A 21054-nucleotide genomic window follows, 5' to 3' on the forward strand; every position below is an offset into this window, starting at 1 on the left:
AGTTTCCATTTGGTGGGAGGAGAGCAGGAGCAGCTGGCCGTGGGTGGACGGGCGCTCCCTCCCCTGAGAGAACCTGAGTTTATAAGCTCCCTTCTGGGTCCCTGATACCATCAGTCACCCTGACTTTCTCCGGAGGATAAACCAGAAGGATCAGGGTGGGTAATTAGAAATCTGCCTTGTTTCTTCCATCTGGCAGGAGAGATGTTTTCTTTTGTTATGCATGTAATTAGAATGAGTGAAATCAGGTGAGGGCCCCTCTCCTGGTTGGTGGGGGTTTCTCTAAGGTGTGTGTCTCCTTCCTGACAGGAGGCTTGTACCACCTGGGGGCCACCCTTCTGTCTAGCAGCAGAAAGAGTTGTGATCCGGAACACACTAAGGAAGGAGCTGTACAAATAAGCCAGCACTGAGGCTGCCGGGCAGGTGTTCAGGCAGCGGGGGAGAGATTTGGGGAGATGAAGGGGAGAGAGATGGAGGCTAGAGAGAGGGGTTCCTCTTTGGGATTTCTGTTGCCAAACAGAGCAGAGCCGAGGAAGCCGGGAAGTTTCCGTGGAGAAGGGATGTCTAGAGTTGCTGCCTTGACAGGGAGAGACATAGGTTAGCTGGGCTCCACCACTGAGGTGAGCAAGAGAGGTGGTTTCGTCCTGGCCTGGCTGAGGAGAGGTTCTGAGGCTAGTGTGAGGTGAGGGAGTTTGTGGAACCCAGCACTGGGCTTCACCTTTTTGCTTTTCTTCTTTTCACCAACCACAGCACCCCCTTATCTTGTAGCTAGGGGCAGCCACCAGCAGTAGGAAGAGAACCAGACCTCCCTGAGCCTCAGTCTTTTCCTCTGTGAAATGTGGCTTAATTACCTCCCCGGGGCGTTGTGAGAATCACAGGACATAATGGAGGGGAGACTACCTTACGCTCTAGAGTGGACCTGCTGCCTCCATCCTATCTTCCTCCCTCTCCAGTCAGCTGGGCTGGTGAAGCAGCTGGGGGCGGGATGAAGGCGGGTAGAGCTGAGCTTTGCCCTTTCCCATCCTGTTGGTGGCCTGAAGAAACATTCTGGATTAGCAGACTGTGAAGGAGGGGCAGAGAAGGATTGGGGGGTTAAGTCTGTCCATTTTTTATTTTTATTTTTTGTTTAACTCCAACACTCTAAGTGAATCCCTGGGGTCATAGAGGTGGAAGGAAGCCTACCCAAAATGAACAGAGCCCTGCTTGCTTTCCACACAAACCTCTGGACCTCTGCTGCTCTGTGACCCGTGCCACCCCTCCCCTCCCCTCCCGTGTCCTCCCAACAGTGGACTGGTGGGGCTGGAGGGCAGGGGTGTGCACATGGGTCCCACCACAGGAGGGGAGGGGCGGGCTGGGGAGGCTCCCAGCTGGGAGCTGACACAGATGAACAGATCAGAAGGCAAGGCCAATGCCTGCAGCCCACACTGTCACCCCAGAGCCAGTGACTAATAGTGGCGGGGCGGGGGAGAGGAGGGGACAGGGAAGTGGGGAGCACCTGATCGGGTGCTGCTCTGGCCATCTGCCGTCCCCTCACACAGGCTCTATTGACTGCAGTTTGGGATTTGGAAGAGGGTTCTGGCTGGAAGACCAGGAGGCTTGTTGAAATGGAGTGTTTCCGAGGCTGCTGCTCCCCCGCTGCTCCTCTCACCGGCTTCCTGACCTCCAAAACGCTCCTTAAATATAACACTCTCAGCGCCTGACGACTCCCCTGCCTGAGCTTGGAGCTTTGATTCCCCAACGTGTGACTGCAGCATTGCTCTGCCCCAGTTTTGCCAGCTCCTGGAGGCACACAGCTCTGCCCCGGTCCTGCGGCTCGCCTCTCCTTGGGAGGCGCGCGCAGAATCCAGAAACTCGAGATAGAAGGGGAGCCTCAGGGATCATGTCCACTGTCTATTTTCTGCTCCACATAGGCTCCCCGTGACTTCCCAAGGTCACGAGGAGGCGTGAGCTTCTGGTGGTGGAAAGAGCCTCTGATGGGTGGGAGGCAGGGGGCTGAACTCTCCGGTGAGTTCGTGGGCTCACAGCTGCCAGGTTTCCCTTGGCCGAGGCCTTGGCTATCTGCATAGTGGTATGCTCTGGTTCAAAGACCTCCCACCAGTCCCTACTTACGGATGAGGCAAAAAGCACCAATCCTGATTTTGTTGGCTTGAGAAAGGAACAGTATCAGGGTGGTGAGACCTTCAGGCTCGTAGGAGGCCAAGAGAAAGTTAAAGCAGCTAAAATCAAAAAGGTACTTTTTCCAACCTGCGTTCCAAACCCAGGAAAGTTTGGAAGAAACCATTGTATTGTAGCGAGAGGTTTGGAGCGATACAACTCAAACCTTACGTTAATCAGATCTATAAACACAACAAACTTGAGATTATCCATGAAGCTGGGAGGGCCAGTTTTTTGAACATAGGCTTTTGAAAATGCAGATAACACAAATTGTCACCGTCAGCTCCTCCCCACCACCATCCTACTGTCTCGTCCATTCTGTTCACAAAGATCCAAAGGCGAAGATTGGTGTCAGGCATTTTCTAGTTACTTTATTTTTAAATTGTTTTTGCTAAATACTGAATAGCTATAAAGATTATTTATGAAACATTAAGTATGGGGGCGCCTGGGTGGCTCAGTCTGTTAAGCATCTGCCTTTGGCTCAGGTCGTGGTCCTGGGGTCCTGGGATCAAGCCCCACATCGGGCTCCTTGCACAGCAGGGAGTCTGCTTCTTCTTCTCCCTCTGCCCCACCTCCCCGCTCGTGCTCTCTCTCTTTCTCTTTCACTTGTTTTCTCTCTCTCTCAAGTAAATAAAATATTAAAAAAAAAAAAGCATTATGTATAAAGCATACAAAAAGAAGAAACAATAAGCATGGTATTCTTACCTGTCCTGCTGATTCTGTCTTCCCCAGTCTTCAGAGGTGACCACCTTTCTGAATGCCGAGGTGGTCATTTGCTTGGTTGTTCATTTTATGGATACAGGCTGTCTAGCTATACAGAGTATGTGGGTAGTCTGAGTACAGATGAGGTTGAGCACCTCTTGAATATGTGAATACGAACTATCATGTTACGTGTTTGTTTTCTAGCTGCGCATGCATGGAATCATACCTGCATTCCTCACTGATTTACTTTCTCTGTTCAGCATCGTTTCCGAGATTCATCCACTTGGTTGCACATGACAGTAATCGATAAATTTTCTGAATGTTATATGCTATTCGCACTTTAAGAAAATCCCAGTTATTTATCCTTTCTGCCGTTGATAGTCATTTGTTTCCAGGTCTTGGGGTTTGTTCCCGCAGACCGTGTTATTACATAGGGGGCTGTCTGATGTTTCTCCTGCACATCTCTTAGTGTGAGCTGCTTCAGTTGCTGGAATAGAGCCATTAGTTGTTAGGGACTGCATTTCTTCAACTTTACCACGTACTACCAGATGGTTTGCTTAGATAGTTGAATCACGATACATGTCTACAAGCTCCTCTCCAACCTTTTTATTATTAGACTTCTTAACTTTTACCAATCAGATGGGTACGAAATGACATCTCATTGGCATTTTTGACTTGCATTTTCCGGACTGCTAATGAGGTTGAGCACCTTTTTATATATTTATTGATCACTTCCTCTCCTGAAAGTGCTTATTCAAATCCCTTGTCTATTTTTCTAATTGTTTTTCTTTTTCTATTGATTTGTAGAATTTATTTTTATTTTTATTTTTTTATTTTATTTTATTTATTTATTGACAGAGATAGAGACAGCCAGTGAGAGAGGGAACACAAGCAGGGGGAGTGGGAGAGGAAGAAGCAGGCTTCATAGCGGAAGAGCCTGATGTGGGGCTCGATCCCATAACGCTGGGATCACGCCCTGAGCTGAAGGCAGACGCTTAACCGCTGTGCCACCCAGGCGCCCCCTGTAGAATTTTTTTTTTATATAAATTCTGTGAACACTTCCTTTTTGGTTCCATGTGCTGCGAAAAGCTTTCTCCCAGAAAAACCTTGTCTTTTCTCCCCCTTTATGATCAGCTTTGATGATCACATGTTCACAGGTTTACTGTGGTTGAGCTTCCTCAGCCTTCTCCTTTCTGGACATTGTTTTTTGGTTTTTTTTGTGTGTGTGTGTTTGTGTGTGTGTGTGTGTGAATTGTTGAGGAACTCCACAGGCAGCCGTCTGTGTGAGGATCAGTTGGTAATTATGATTTATCAGGAGAGATGGTTGTTCCTCCTTCAGTCTCTGCCAAGGTTGGAGACAGGCATGCATGTGGGAGTTTCTTTTAGGCTCATTCTTAGGGTAAGGGTAAGCCAGCAGGGCCTCCTTTATGAGGTGATCTCCTTTCCCTTCTCACGTTGGTGGGCCTGTGGCGTTGTCTCTGTCTACCGTGTTCTGTGAGGTCCAGAAAACCAAGGCCCTGTTTCAAAGGTTCTACAAGGGCCTTCTCTAGAAAACATATCCATAAGGCTTTCTTTAATTTTCTGGGTTTCTGCCCTCACTAAATTTGTGGCCTCTAAGTATGTCTTACTGTTTTGATAGCTCATCAAGCATTTTAAAAGAATTTCCTCTTTTTTTCTCCTTTCTAAATGTTTTATTTTATCCAGCATTTTTAGTTGTTTTTAGCAGGAAGGTTCCATCAGCATATCTAGTCTGCCATATTGCCAGAAATAGAAGTTGTTGGACTTTCATTTTTTTCTTAAAAATTCTTGCCCTTCCATGGGGCGCCTGGGTGGCTCAGTTGGTTGAGCATCTGCCTTTTGGTCTCAGCTCAGGTCATGATCTCAGGGTCATGAGATCGAGCCCTGCGTCAGGCTCTGAGCTCAGTGCAGAGTCTGCTTGTTCCTCTCCCTCTACTCCTCCCACCGTGTGCTCTCTCTGTCTCTTTCTCAAATAAATGAATAAATAAAATCTTAAAAATAAATTCTTGCCCTTCCTGAAATACAGACCTCAAGGAGCAGCCAGATTGCAGTCAGGCAGAAGCAGGAGAATTGGAAGCACCTGCCTGACCATTAATCCTTGCATTCACCCCCAGAGTAATCTAGAATTATGTCAGCGCTGACAATTTAGCGGTCGGGAAACTTTCCAAACCATACAAAACAGTCTGCCCTCTGTGAGAAGATCAAGGAGGGAAATACACTGAATGATGAATGTCTCTTCATCTTGCTTGGTCTTATTCTTTAATTTATTTCAAGGAAAGATAGCAATCCCATGGCTCTTTAAAGCCATATTTCGATCATGTTTTAAGATTTTCTTACGAACCATGAAAATGAGCCAGGTTCCAGAGCTCTGTGAAAAGCCCTGGTTTCAGAAACAGTAAAGAGCCAAGGGGAATTTGAGGCAGATGATTGCCTCTCAACCCACTAGGCTCTTCTTTTCATGTTCTTTGCATCGCATCCATACCCTGATACCTAAGCAAGCTAACTCATCAGCATGGTAGTAGAAAGGAGCAGCTCACTTGATATAATACTTTTTTTTTTTCTGGCCTGTTACCTGGATTCTTTTTGCCTTGGGAGCATGTGAGCCCTTATCAGTCAGCTTGTCAGATAGACTTTTTTTTTTTTTTTTTTAATAAGCATACATCCTGATTAAGAGACTGGGTTTTGGGGTTGAACATGCTTGAGTTCAAGTTTCAAGCTTGCAGCTTGTTGGCTTTTTAGCATTAGGCAAATCTAGATGCTTCACTTGTGAGTTTTCAGCAGCACCACCTGAAAAATAACGATAGTCATTGCTTCATAATATGGATGTGAGGGTTAAATGAGACAATGCAAGTAAAATGCTTAGCATGATGCCTGACATAATATGCTCCCAATACATTGTTATGGATAGTTGCAAGGGAGTTTAAATAAATAAATAAATAAATAAATAAATAAATAAATAAATAAATAAATAAATAAATAAAAACAGGTAAAAAGTAAAAGTTAAAGAATTTTAACATCATTGTAACGTGCATCCTGATGAAATATAGGAAAGCTCTGGTGCAGGTTTTATGTGTTACCTGTGATCAGAGCAGGTGGTGGGGCAGGACGAGAGTATGCTATCTACCTAGAGTACTCTAAGTGCTGTTTGTCTTGGGGCTGGGGTCACAGTTCCCCGGAGGTCCTATGAATGAATCACCCAGGTTGTAAAGGAGAACTTGTGCATCCCTACAGTATCTCTGCTGCACGTACATAACTAAAGATGTGTTCAGGAGTCTTGAAAGCATTTCAGTGTGGGGACTGTGGATGGAGGGAAAGTCCACAGCCCCAGGCTGCTTTGGGAGGACCTCTCTTAAAGCTCTTGATCCCTCAAAGAGTGTTTCTGCTGGGCCATCTGGACGCTGGAGGGAGACTGCAGTGTTCTAGTTAGGTTCAAATAAGGCCACTTCAGTTAACCACTTGTGAATAGTATGTACTGTATATAAGCCCTCCTAAGCCAGTGGCAGGGGTGGGGATGGAGCTGAACATGATACAGGGTGCCTGCCTTCATGGAGTTTACCATCTAAAAAGAGGAAGGTGGGTAATAAACAAGTAATTGCAAGTGCAGTGAGTATTACCAGTGGGGATCTTGCACTCCAGTTTTTCTTAAGAGTATCACCTTGGAGGGTCAGGTATAGATGATGTGCATATAACACGTACGGATGTCTGTAGATGATTGCTTTGAGGCAAGTGTCAGGGTAAAGGCTTAATATGGTTCAGTTGAAGGTTGCTATTTCATAATTAATCTCTTCTTTGTTTGTTCTCACCCATCCGCATTACTGACCCAGATAGTCCGTAATCTAGGGGAGGACAAAAAAAAAAGAATCAGACAGACAGCCAGGGAAGTTGTTTGGGATAGAACACAGTGGGCCCAGCTTGGAGGATTTTAAGAAGGAATTGTATGTTCTTGTTGAAGTTGAAAATCTCAGTGTCTCCTCCCTTTGATGCTCTGCCACGTCTGAGTCTCCGTAGAGCCCTGTAGCCCTGATAAAACTGTGTTTTGGTTCAGCACCCGGCCCTTGCAGCCACCTTAAAAGGATCCTGGGCCCCAGGTGATGGGGGGGGGGGCGCGCTGCTGGGCCACCATAAGTTGCTGCCTCACCACACGCCCCAGAAGTGGTGGCAAAGCACTTTCCCTAGCAGGGGAAGAGAACTGTGTGTTCTGCGTGCTGTGAACGGCTTGGGATCTCACCGCGGAGCTCGCCCCGCCTTGCTGGGGAAAGGGTGAGAGAATTCTACTTAAGGTGGCCTTGAGCAGCTCGCCTTTGGACACCTAGGCACTAAACCCCCAGCCTTTCAGGTCTGCTGGGCTTTGGATTCCTGACGTTAGCAGGGGACCTGGGGTCAGCGCCCCCCCCCCCAGGGGGTGGCATTTTAACCCTTGGCTGGATGTCAGGGAAGTGCCTGTCCTCCGCTATTCCTGTCCCTCTCCTCTTCCTTCCCCGGGCATCACGTTGCTCACCCACTCACCCACCCTCTCCCTGACTTTCTGTCCCATCCCGGGACAAAACATGTGCTGTGTCTTTAAATGGGCGGAAGTGGCTGGCAGTGCTTTGCTTGGGTACTGCATTGATGAGGAGATTATATGGAGCTTCGGGAGCCGCCGCCTGGGGGAAGAGAGGTGCAGGTTCTGCTCGCTTCTCGCTCTCCTGCCGGGCTCTCCTTGGGTCCTTTCCCGGAGGCTGCTCTGAGCCGGCGGGAGGTGAGGGTGGGTGGGTGGCCGGCCAGCCTGCCTGTTGACAGCCACTCCAGGCTTGTTTTGCAGCCTGGCCAGCATTGCCCGTCCCCATCAGAAGCTGCCCTTGGCCTCCGAGCCCAGCGCGCAGGGGTCCTTCTGGCTGGCACTTGCTCTCTCTCTCTTTCTCTGTCTTCTTTCTCTCTTTGTGTTCAAGTAACATTACATGGGATTCTGTTCTTTGGGGACTTCGTCATCTTTTCAAATATGTCCTGGGACCTCTGGAGCTGTCACAGGGATGCTAAGGACACGGTCAGTGGATTATCGTGCCTGTACTAATGAAAGGATTCAAGCTCTCCTGGTAAGTAGAGGAGGGATAAGTCACTTTCCTCTTCATCCTCTTTCTTCAATGCCGTCCTTGACCATGTCCCTCCCGGCACCTCGACATCCTCAAGAGGTCTCCATCACACAGGCCTGTCCCCCCAGACGGCCATCGAGGGGTCAGGAGTGGGGCCACACACTCTACAAAGTTGGGTTGGCCTCTCTGGCTCACCCCGGCTTCTGCGCCGCTGCAGTATTTTCTGCCAGCATCTTCCTGGGGGAGGGGTTTGGTGGAAGTGTGGGGGGGTGCTGTGGAGAGAAAGTGCGGCTGGAAAGAGTCTCCAACTTTGAGGGGCCTGTGCACCAAGGGAACTTGGTAGAGAAGGGTCCCTTTCACCAGGGCCTGTGGGTCACGTCAGGCTGGGGGTGGGTGCAGTGGTACCCTCCCCAGCCCAACAGCCATCCCCAGGGGCCTCGCTTACCCTGCTCCTTAGGGCACCCTCATCCTGGGAGGCAGGCTGTGATCTCCTAGAGGCTTCTCTCTGAGGAGACAGTCAGAGGGCTAGGTTCCAACCTCTGGCATGCCTGGCATCCGAAGCAGAGTGGATGGCCCCACCGCCATGCCTACCACAGGCACACACACAGACCTTGGGGCTTTGTCGGCGGCTCTTCCTAGGCCTAATGTTGGGACATGAAAGCCTCTTCTTGCTTGATGTGTGAGGTAGCTGTGTGGTGGCCACAGACGTAGTCAGAGTATTTTTACCTTCCATTTTAAAAATAAAAGCCTCACCTCTCCCTTTTTTCCTTTGAATCAGGTGGGTGGGTGAATTGGCTTTTTATCTGGTTGAGAAACTGGAGATTTTGCCTGGGAAACTTTGTCATCTCAGGGAATCTGGCACTCCCTGCAGGGTGGCGTGTGCTGCTCAGAGAAGGGAGGTGCTCTGGGCTGGGGAGGGCCCTTTCTCTCCTTGATGGCAGCGGAGGGTGGGAGAAGGAGAGTTTGGGAGAGTTCCCTGCAGGGATGTGCCCTGCCTTCCTTGGCGGGGGGGGGGCATCCACCCTGCAGTCCATGGTGGGACCATGGGAGGTGATCTCTCTGGCTTGGAGGTGGATTTCCACAGTCAGGGTAGGTATTGAGCAGTGTAATGCATGGAGTCCTAGCCTGGCACTGGGTTACATCTATCTTTCCAGAAACCCCTACCCACCCTAGGTTAAAGTCTGACAGAATTAGTCTAGTCCAGCCCTCCTCCTTTAGGCAAGAGGGTCCCTTAGTGGGTTTTGAAAAGCCACTTTGGGGAAAGGAAAGGGAGGAGCTAGTTCTTGTGAGCTTAACTCTTAAAGACTGTGAGGTCCTGAGGAATGGCAACCATCAGTGACCCCCACCCCCAGCCTGTAGTTTCTTCTCTTCAAGGTTTGGTATCACTCGCTCTTCTGTTTGGCTCTTGTGCTGGAAACCCCCCTCTGGGGCTGAGGAAAGGAGGGAGAGGTACTGCAGTGCCATCCCTGCTTTCTTGGGGCCCGGTTCCTTCTTCCTTCAGGGTTGGAAGGCATTAGCAGAGGCTGTTATCCCTGGAAATCCCAGGCCCAGTCAGCAGCATTTAGAGGTGCCCCTTTATTCCTCAGCAGAGCCAAGCTGGGCTTGTAACTTGGGCGAGGCCTGCAGGAAGGCCCAAGTCCTGCTGGTGAGTGGGGACACTGGGCTCATCATCGGAAATCACTCAGTGTCCTTCCCTGCCCCAGCTGTCAGCATGCCCAGGTTGGGACTGAGGGGTGCTTGGCTGTCTCTGACGATGAGACATCACTTTAACACAGAATGCTTCCTGCTCAGCCTGGGTTGGTCCCTCAGGGACATGCAGAGAGAGGTGCCTTTAAAAATCTGCCTTGAGTAGCTCTTGATGCATTTCAACAGAACAGTTTTATGCTGGGAACTGTACAACTGGAGTGACTTTGTCCCTTTCAGCCAAATAAAATATTAGAAGGATGGGGAGGTTTTGCCACTGATGTCTGCCTAGATGGTGTTAGAGCCTATGATTCACTATTTCATTAGGTGTAGATATATTGGTCCATTTTGGCCCAGGGGCCAGCCTTGCATTTGTGTTGTGAACGTTTGGGCTTGAATGCAGCTCCCTTTGGTGGTATCCCATGTCAGCTTACTCTTCTCCTCTGTCAATAGGGAGACCTGGTAGGAACAAGGTGACCAAATATATTGGCTGCCTTGTTCTGGGTAACATTATCTGCATATCGAAGAGGATGGAACTAACTAACTCCCTAGTGTTTGAGTCATTTCTAGAAACATTTCTGGAACGTCTACTGTGTGTTAGTGGCATAAAAAAATGACGGCACTGGGACGCCTGGGTGGCTCAGTCGGGCAAGGGTCTGTTGATCTCGGCTCAGGTCTTGATCTCATGGTCGTGAGTTCATTGAGCCATGCCCAGCACAGAGCCTACTTAAAAAAATAAATAAAAATGACAATAATGCTGATAATAACAGTAATAATGGCAACTAACATGTATTGAGTGCCTACCACGTGTGAAGGACCACATTAAAAAATAAATAAAAATGACAATAATGCTGATAATAACAGTAATAATGGCAACTAACATGTATTGAGTGACTACCACGTGTGAAGGACCACATTAAGCACTTTACAGGCGCTAAGTCCTGTAGAGCTCACAGCACTGTGCTCAAGATCCTCATTTTACAGAGCAAGCAGACCGAGACACAGAGCGGGTGTACAGTCAGGCATAGGGTTTGTGGGTAGTTTTCCCTTGTGATTCACCTGTTCTTGGTTGCCATTCTGTAGTGTACTTTCCTCAGTATATAACAATACGTGTACTGGCTTTTTGGGTTTTTTCCCCGCTTTGTGGTCTCTTTGCCTTATGTTTATTTTGTTAGTTAGACTTTAAAAACTGTAAGGAAATGCATTATCTTAATCGATCCTCACTCCAGGTCCATCAGCGGCTGGCATCTCCATTTCAGAGCTAGGGAAGCTGAAGTACAGAGTGCTAAAAGGTTTTGACTAAATTCCTGCAACTAGTTAGTGAAGAGGATGGGGTGCACTCAATCTTACTTGGCTATTAACTTCAGTTTTGTGACTACGCCAGCAGCAGCAAGATGTGTCTGCGTTAGACCTGCTTTCCCAGAGGGCAGGGTCAAGGTCCACACATCAGCTCTTCATCTATCCGTACAACCTACAAATGTTGACCAAGTCATGATTATTTTCACAGTCCTGTGCTTAGGCATTGCGGGGGTTAAAAAATGTAAAGGGCATTGCCTCTGACTTCTAAGGATTGGTAGCTTCACAGGTAGAATGAGACCCAACCCCTTTACACACACACACCCCACATTCTACAAAACCAGTCGGTAAATGCTAAGGGACAGATACGTGCAATGAACAACAAGCACTCTAGCAATTCAGAGGAGGCTGGAATTTGTTTCAGCTGGGGTAGCAAAGGTGCTTCCTGGAGTCGTTGGCCCTTGAGTGGGGGTGTGAAGGCTGTCCAATGTTAGGTAAGGAGAGGCTGTACTTTGTACAGCGCTAACACCCCACCTTAGGGTGTTAAGAGGTTATCACAGGGGATGCTTTTGGGTGAAGCTGATCAAGGTACATGTCTGTGATTGACAAGTGGCTGGATGGCGAGAGAGAAATCCTCCCGCTCTTCAGCCTCCCCTTTGTCAGGGGCTTTAGACTCTCTCAAAAGATGATCCTGTGATTGTCTCCCTATAACCTGGTATGCAAGGTAAGGGAAGCGGTGGAGGAGAGACAGAGAGAGGAAGTGATACTTGCAAACACATAGGACTGTGCCAAAGCAGAGCCGTGGAACACACGCAATTTGGAAGCCATGTGATGTTTTAAAAGAACAATTCAGGGGCCCCTGGGTGGCTCAGTCGGTTAAGCGTCTGCCTTTGGCTCAGGTCATGATCCAGGGTCTTGGGATCGAGCCCCCCATCGGGCTCCCTGCTCAGCAGGGAGCCTGCCTCTCCCTCTGCTTGATGCTCCTCTCGCTTGTGCCGCTCGCTCCCACTCTCTGACAAATAAATAAATAAAATCTTTAAAAAATAAAGAATAAAAAAAATCAGAGAACAATTCAGTCCTCCTTAGGTTCTATGTGGTTATTTATTTCTTCATATTTGGGGGGGTGTGATGTAAAGATATCCCTAATTCCTGTAGGGCTTCAGAACCTCAAATGCCAAGAATATCTCCAGTTTCGTGGGGCTGCTCCGTGGACAGATCGTTTTGGCCACCATAAGACTTGGCAGACTGTGGTGACATCTGTCTTGCTTCTCTGTCCTTGTGTCCCTGGTCCTCACATCTGCTGGGGTTGGTGGGTGCAGTCTCCACAGAGCCTGGAGGCTCCAGCAGACCTTCAGGAAAGTCCGTGTGCTGCAAGAATCCCATTCCGGGAAAACGACTAAAGAGAGCATAGTTCTTGACACATGGAAGAGGAGGCATTTCTGTGGCCAGGCCGTGGTCCACAGAGGAGAGGAATTTTGAGCTTCTCTTTGTGTTTGAGTGGGTGAGTGAGCATTCATGCTACTTTCACACTGTTTATTTAAGAATATGAGTGCTGTGTAAAGGAACCTGCTCGCTTATGTCCTCAGCAGTAGCTGGGACAGAAGTCATTTTTGCATTCCTCCATGTTTCATGGAGAGTTGTGGTCAGCCATATTTCATTGGCTACCAAAGGTCAATTGTCTAGTATGCTTCCCCCCCCCACCCCCCTTCAAATCTGTTAACAAAAAGAACGCTTTGCTTCTTCAGCTCTGGTTTAGGTCCGTGAAGGAAGAAATGGGTGAGGTTGCAAGCGAGGCTTTAAATTAGACATAAGGAAAAAGTTTGGAATTTCACTCTCTGGAGTGTCGAGATCTGGTCAGACATTTATGTTCCGAGGTTCTTTCGTGAGAGATTTTTCTCTAGAGGAGGACGAAGGCCTGGGTATGGCCTCCTTTAGAGCCAGTCTTCCCAGTTATTCAGATGTTTACCAGAAGGTGAGCTGCAGTGAAGGTCGGGGTCCGTCAGTAGCTTGAGATTCTGAGGGCCAGCTCGTGAATCTGCACCTTGTAACCACCTCCTCACCTGCCATGTGGCCTTGCTAGGTGACTTCTGTTTGCCTTGGGTGGTAGCTGTTTCGAAAGGGGGATTAAATGACAGGGCTGGGCAGATTCGTTGGGCTCTCAGCTTCCTTTTCACTGACGGTTTAGAGAAAGGCTGCAGCCCTTAGAGAGCGGTGGCTTGTGATGTGGACCCTTGGTGTACTTCTTTAGCCAGCAGGAAACACTGAACCTGCATTTGGAAATATTAAACACTCATTTACAAACATCGCCCAGCGGGCACACCCTCTTGCTAGCAAGTGTGAGATTGACTGTATGATTTGGTGGGATGGGAATGGGGAGTTTTCCCATGGTCTGTTAAATCCAGGGCACTGAGTGCTGGTCATCTAAGCATTGAAATCCCATGAGTGATCAGGACAGCTCAGGGCACTGACTGGATCTTCTGACTTTACAGATTTTTTTTTTTTTTTTTTTTAAAGGACAGACCTTTCCCTGGGAGCTGCCCCTGGCTTGAGATGAGCAGCTGTAACCATCATTTTTTGTGGTGGTTCTGGTCACCATCCTTATTATTTTAAGAAGAAAGAAATTTACTGTATTAGAATGTGAGATGGTTGGCAGAGATTGTGTCAAAACAAATCAGATTACGAGTGTGGCAGTCCCCCCGCTTATCTGTGGTTTTGCTTTCCTGAGGTTTCAGTTACCCACGGCCAGCTGTGGGGTGGAGACAGGTACTCCTCCTCCTGATAGATCCTCAGTGGTAGCCTGACACTACGCCATGACGCCTCCATCATTCACTTCATCTCATCACATAGGCATTTTATCACCTCATATCATCACAAGAAGGGTGAGTACAGTAAAATAAGATACTTAGAGAGAGAAAGACCACATTCTTACAACTTTTATGACAGTATAATTGTTCTCTTTCTTATTACTGTGAATGTCTTACTGTGCCTAATTTATTAATTAAACTTTATCATAGGTTTGTATGTATTGGAGAAAGGATAGTGTGTGTGTGTGTGTGTGTGTGCGCGCGCGTGCGCCTGTGTGTGTGTGTATATGTATATATAGGGTTTGGTACTACCTGTGGTTGCGGTATCCACTGGGGGTCTTTGAATGGATCACCCACACATAAGGGGTACCACTGTGCTTGAGGTTCTCTGTTCTGGCTCAAAACCCGTCCTCCTGGCCATTAGGAGAATTACTGCCATTGAATTTTATTGCTGGAAGAGATGATTTAGGGTTTCTCGTGAAAGAACGTGGAGAAGAATGCTTCTAATCCCTTGTCCAGAAGACTGGGTATTTGTTTCTTAAATGAGTTAAGGTGAAAGGATGGGTTAACTAGCTATTGCAAGATGTTTTTATGTGTATTTATCCTTAACTCTGTTCTTTGGTTTATATTTGCAGAAAGACATTAAATTAAACTGGATAGGCTAGGTTATGCTGTGATGGCAACTGCTGCCCCCCCCCCACGCACAAAGTCAGTAGCTTCACTCACAGTAGGTTAGCTCTTGAGTCCTGCAGGTACCCTGGAGGCTCTGGAGAAGACCTCTGTGAGGCACGGCGGGTGGCCCAGTGATGCCGGCTGTGGAGTTTCCTGGTACCTCCTCCATAGTCACCGTAGAGGTCAGGAGAGCCAGGCCCTTCAGGACTTCTCCTTGGAAGCAAGCATGCTGTCATTGCCCTTCAGCATGATCCCCAGCTAGCCACGTGGCCCTGCCTGACCGCAGGAAGTCTGGGAACCAGGAAGCTTCTGAAGGGCAAAGGAGAGGAGAACCAAGAGTCTCATTGAGCACCAGTCATGGGGACCATAGCTGCTTTTCTGGAAGAGTGGCCACGGGCCCACTTACCTTCTTAAAACGCGATGGCGGTTTTCTTACTGCCTGTAGAATAAAGGTCTTGATTTGAGATGTCATGGAAGACGTTGTGCAGCCTAAGCCCAGGGGTCAGCACACAAAACACCGCAGGCCAAGTTCAGCTTGCTACCTGTTTTTATACAGATTGCAAGTGAAGTATGTTTTGTTGCTTTTGGTTTTTACATTTTTAAATGGTTGAGAAAAATCAAAAGAAGAGTAATATTTCATTGATATGTGAAAATTATATGAAATTAAGGTTTCACTGCCCTTAAGTAAAGTCTTACTGGTATACAGCCACACTCATTTGTGGATGGCAGGGTCTGTGGCTGCTTTCTTGGTAACGGGGTCAGAGCTGAGCAGTTGCGACAGAGACCTGTGGCCCACAAAGATAAAATATTTATTATCTAGCCCTAGACAAAGTTGCTGCCCCCTGGTTTATTTAGACAGGTAAAGATGCCTCTTAAATGCAACAAAGTGATATGTTTTTACTGGTTACTTTGTCTCATTCTAAGCACTGTAATAGTGATCCTGATTACAAGGATATCAATATAGTAGCTAATACTTAACATGACAGCTTGCTATATCACATATATCTTAAATGTTTTCTATATATTAATTCCTAGAAGTTTTTGAGCTATATATTATTATGGTGTAGATTTTACCGAGTAGTAAGCTGAAGCACAGAGAGGTTAAATAATTACCCCAAGGTCACAAAGCCCAAAAGTGTTCGAGCCGGCAGTCTGACTCCAGAGTTCACACTCCTCACCACTGCAGTTATAAAGCAATTGGAAGACAGGTCTTTGCCCGTCAGAAGAGAGAAGACAAATACTCATGAAAAGTTAGAGGAATTTGTCAAGGTAATTTATGAAGGCATTTAATGAATACAAATTGTAACTACAAAGGTGGGCAAGGACAGAGAGGAGGAGAGCAGAGTAAATGGAGAAGGGCTTAAATTGAGGAGGTGGGATGTGGGTTGGTCCTTGAAGGATGGAAGCCACTGAGATTTCAAGAGAGTTTGGGGGGGCTCTCTCAGGCAGGGAAGAAGCAAGAGCTAGACCACAGAAACCAAAGTGAGGCCCTGGTTGGGGGTGGGGAGAGCTGTGTGGTCTGGTCAGAACAGAGGGGTGCGTGGAGTTCACACGGTAAGACAGGTTTCACGTACTGACAGCCTCACAGGTGAGACAAGGGCGCGTGGGGTTACGGGATTCAGCTGTGAAGCCCTCGGCTCAGGATGGCCAGAGAGGATGGCAGTGCGTTTCCCAGCTTGAGGGCAAGATGTTCTGGGGGGGAGAACTGGAGCATAAGTGACTGGTTTGGAAGCAGGCAAGAAGAATAGGGTTACAAATTATAACAGTGTTTCTGTGAGCAAGCCAGCCTGCCTGCCTGCCTGCCTGCCTTATCTCATGTAACCCTCACACAACTCTACGGGAAAGGTGGTATTTATCAGAAAACTGAGTCTCAAAGAGGTTTAAGTAACAGGCCCAAGAGCCCATGGCAGAACTGGGATGAGACTGAGAATGTCTGCTTCTAAATCCTGTGCCCTTAACCTGTACACTCTAGTCCTTGACTTCAGGAGAAGAGGAGTGTTTATTTGGTAGAAGTTTGGAGCTTTAAACTTAACAGTTCAGAAAGGGTTTGCCGTGGGGGTGGGGCAGTCTTTCTGGGGAGTGGTGCTCTCTGGATCAGGTGATCATACCGGAGAATAGTTTTGCAGTGTACTCACCCCCATGCTGAGCCATGTCCCTAGTCATTGCTGATCTGGTGGCTTCACTTGGGGCTGGGTCAGGGTTTATTTAAAAAAAAAAAAAAAAACTTGAAAAAAAAAACTTGAAAAAAATTTGTGAAATGTATCCTGCATCTAAAAGAAAGTGTATAATGTATCTGTACAGCTTAAAAGAGAGTGAAACATGGTTCACCATCCAGTGAAGCACTGTAACCGTACCTAAATATTTGAAAGCCCTTCAGTTTGTCTGTTTGATAAGATTTATGAAAACATTCAAAGGCTGGGAGGACAAGCCCCAGAAAATGCAGATCTTGGGAGCTGAGCACTGACAGGGCTCGTGAGTTGGGCCAAGGGCTCTTCCCCGTGAAGGGGTAGGTTAGGCTTCTCAGGCAGTGGCTCTTTGTTCTAACGCTGACAGGGATGGCTGCCCCATCACTGGGTGGGGGGGACAATGGGGGGGAGCTCCCTCCCTTCGGCTCTGTGGGGGACCCTAAGAGACAGGTGTGGGTGGTTCTGCTCCTTTCTAGTTGCGTGATGCCAGCTAGGCAAGTTACCTGCTCTGTCAAGCCTTGATTTTCTCATCTATAAAATGGGGCTAATCACGCTTGCCTTCAAGGGCTGTTATAAGGATTGGGAGGATTAATGGAGATAAGTCCCCAGAATGTGCTCAGGAGGAGGCCTGGCATGTTGTAGCCACCTTACAAATGTGACGCCGCTATTACCATTTTCATTGTCTTATGTTTGACAGTGTTTAAAGAGAGTGTGGTCATAGCCTTGCTCCCCGCATACTTAAAATCCACAATTGTTACTCATGCCTTAGATAGATACAGAGAACTCTGATCAGTATCTTCCCCGGAGTAGCCGGGAAAGGATAGTCTTAGGCCACTATCAGTCAGTTTTACTCCTTTCAATTTAACAGCCTCCCAAATCATATATTTTACTCTCGTTGCTGAAACTCTCCTGTCTTCCCTCCCCCATGGGTATGGTCGCTTGGTCACTTAAGGAACCTGGAACTTGTTCTACCCGTCACTGAGCGTGTGGCCTTTGGCAAGGCACCAGTGTCCTCATCGCTGAGATGACAGTTGAGATTAGAGCAGAGATTTTATCTCTTTCCAGACCCCCATGGATTTCAGGGCTGAAGATCTTTGGAGTATAGGACCCTTTCATATTATCCTCAAGTTCCCACTGGATTCTCTTTGTCCTCTTTTTAATTGTTTATTCATCTGTTTACGCGGACGTTTCTGGAGCACCCACTCGGCTGGTGGTAGAAACAGGAAGATGACTGGAACTGGTCCTGGCCTTGGGGTGGGGGTGGGGATTGCCTCAAGGAGTAGGGGAGCCAGACCTGGACTCCCTTTTCTCTGTAGGGTCTCACCAGCACTGCCTGTTACAGGAAAATTCCACAGAGGGACTTGCATACCTCTCCTGCTGTAGTGCAAATAGATTTATCTTCCAGTTAAGATCTTTTTTTGGACCCATTCTCCTGAGACTGGGAGCCTTACTGTTTCATAATAGCTTCCCTGCAGCGACCTCAACTTTTTATGCCTTACTGGATGGTCATAGTTGATATCCGGTGGCATTATGACATGACATGCAAAACCCCTTTGTTTTCCAGAGGCTCAACTTAATAAACCTTAAGATGCAAATTTTGGGAACTCTGACCTTTGGGCTTTTGAAGGTGATCTGCCCTGCTTGGCTCTGCACATTATTATTAATTTTTTTTCACCATCTTTTTGGTCTGAAGTGTAGCTTTTAAAAATGTATTTATGTATTTAGCCTCTGTTGACTCTGACTTGTTCAAATGACTTTTTTTTAACCCTCTGATTTCATAAGCCAAGTGTTTTCTATTTCATTTTCTTGCCTTCTCTGATATAAACAAGCAAAGTCAATTTGTGCTCTCGTGAGCCGTACTGGTAAGAGGTGCTAACCACTGCCATTCAGCTGTTGAGCAGTCTTTGTACGAACCATTACGTTTATAGCAGCAGTGACTGCGTCCTGCTTTTTACAAAAGTCTGGACTCAGAGCAGAACTGTGCTCTGTTAAATGCTGAGACTGTTGTATATGCAACTATAGAATTGATTTTTCTTTTTTCTTCTTTTTTTGGGGTTGAGATTTATTTATTTATTTTAGAGTGGGGGAGGGGCCAAGGGAGAGGGAGAGAAAGATCTCAAGCAGACTCTGCACTGAGCTCAGAGCCGGATGCAGGGCTTGGTCTCATGGCCCTGAGATCACAACCTGAGCCGAAACCAAGAGTTGGATGCTTCACTGACTAAGCCATTCAGGTGCCCTGGTTTTTCTTGTTTACTGCATTCTTAACTTCTTTCTCTGGCTATATTCTCTGATGTTTATTTCTAGACATCAGTTAGGGACCACTTTGATGCTAGTCGTTTGTGCTAAATAGAATTAGTAATTGTCCCCAGTCACAAAAGACCTCTTGCCACCCATGCCAGGAGAAGGACTGTTTACTCCAGGTCCACACCTCTCCCTGTGTTTCCTCACTGCCTGAGCTCACTGCACGGGAAGTACATCTGTGATAGTCTCCCCAACGACCTTCTCTTCCTGTCCTTCTGTCCTAGTCATTCACTTTGGAAGCTTCGAGCTGTTTTTTTCCTTGTTCTTCCTCGTTGTCCACATGGTGAGTTCTCTCTTCGCAGAATCTCTGATTTGTCCTTTGCCCTTTCCCACGTGGCTTACTGCCACGGTCTGAATTCATAACCTGCCGTGTCTTGCTTGGTCTATTGCAGTAGCCACCTGGCTGGTCTCTCCTCCTCCTCCTCCTCCTTCTTCTTCTTCTTTTTTTTTTTTTTTTTACTTTCTTAAGATACAATTCACATGCCACACAACTACCTCATTTAAAGTGTACGGTTCAGTGGGTTTTAGTATATTCACAATGTATGCAACCATCGCCACAGTCAGTCTCAGAAAGAAGCTCCATGAGTACCTTTTAGCCAACCCCCACCCCCCCACGACCCTCCCAGCCCAGCCCTACCTAGGCAGCTACTGATCTGCTTTCTGTCTCTGTAGATGTAGATTCCCCTGTTCTGGACTTTCACAAATGGGATCCTAAATCTATGTGGACTTTTTTGTGACTGGCTTCTTTTACTTTGTATAATGCTTTCAAGATCCATGTGAGTAGTAGCGGGTATTAGCACTTCCTTCCTTTATTATGGCTGAATAATCTCATCTCTTGGAACATGTGGGTCCATTGATCATTCAGCCATCCTACAGGTCAGATTTCCAACCCTTCTTCAAAAAACTGAACTTGGCTCCTAGTAACCTATAAAATAACAGGTGACACCCTGGCTATGGCACTCAAGGCCTTCCCCATTCTCGCTCCCTCGTGAGCATCCAGCCTCATCATCATTCCAGGTTTCCGTGGGCTCTCTGCCCCGCCATCCCGACACACTTTCCCTTTGTAAAGCATGTCACACACATACCTTTTCATGTCCCTGCAGTTTTTGGTTATGCTGTCCCTTTGCTTATGCTTCTCCCATTTATCCTTACAGAATCATCTTTATTTTCACCTTCTCGAAGAAGTCAATCCCATATTTATCTCATCCCCAGATAGGAATTAATTAGTCCTTTTCCATTCTCTGTGCACTTTGCTTGGAGCCCCATAATTTCGGTCTTGGATTAAATGTCATTCTATCTTTTGTAACATATTAAATCTTTTCTGAGAAGAGAGAGACATTCCAATTTTTGTTTTATTTACTGGTACTTTCTACAAGGATTTACACATAGTGGGTGCTCAAAAAAATATATGCTGGATAACTGATCGCCCTCTTGGATTTGTGTAGTCCTTTTTGCTTTTCAGAGTTCTTTTACATACTACTTATCTTCTGAAAATCAGAATTAAAGAACTTTTTTGACAAAAAGGTAAAGAACATTTTTGAGAAAAAAAATTGTCGGTAGTTTTAACTTGTTTGAATATATGTGTTTTTGGTTTTTTGTTTTTTTGCAACACCCATTGTCTCTGGGTATTATAGAAAAATCAGAAAATATAAAGTGTAAAAGAAGTCAATGATAATACTATCCCTCAATGATAATCACTATTAACATTTTGGTTTATACCCTTTGAGCTATTTTTTTCTGTATATACTCTACAAATAAAGGTAAAGATAGATGAAACTTAAAAATAATTCATTCTGTACACTGTTCTGAAATCCTTTAATAGCACCTGATCTCTCTCTAATAATACGTATCAATTTCTGTAATTATATTTAAGGGATAGCATTGCAAAGATGTATTTGTCCATTCTCCTATTCGACACTTAGATTCTTTGATTCTTCAAGATTAAAAATAATGTGCTAACATTCTTCAGATAAATACCTAGAAGCCAGATTTCTAGGTCAACGGCCTTTAATGCCGAGTGCCAAGTTGTCCTTTGGAAAGGTTGTTCCAGTTTACACACCCACCAGCGAGTTACGAGTGTTTGTTTCCTCCCCTTGTCCTTGCCTGCCTTGGCATTACCATTCTTTTTAGTCTTTGCCCATCTGATACTCCACAGGTGGTATCTCGGACTTA

General features: G+C 46.8%; 1 protein-coding gene across 6 annotated transcripts in view; it reads left to right on the top strand.

Annotated features, from left to right (window-relative positions):
• The window catches only part of GRAMD1B (GRAM domain containing 1B), a 227666-nt gene that overhangs the window by 133460 nt on the left and 73152 nt on the right, over positions 1 to 21054 (top strand). The window contains exon 1 of one of the 6 annotated variants that reach the window (XM_034666002.1): positions 7647 to 7943. The exons of the other annotated variants lie outside the window; for them this stretch is intronic. Coding sequence (XP_034521893.1) covers positions 7921 to 7943 — 23 coding nt within the window. The 5' untranslated portion in view covers positions 7647 to 7920. Of the gene's footprint in view, positions 1 to 7646; positions 7944 to 21054 lie in introns of those variants that run through there. 6 annotated transcript variants of the gene reach the window in all.

Source organism: Ailuropoda melanoleuca, chromosome 8 (genome assembly GCF_002007445.2).
Source record: "Ailuropoda melanoleuca isolate Jingjing chromosome 8, ASM200744v2, whole genome shotgun sequence".
Taxonomy (NCBI): Eukaryota; Metazoa; Chordata; class Mammalia; order Carnivora; family Ursidae; genus Ailuropoda; species Ailuropoda melanoleuca.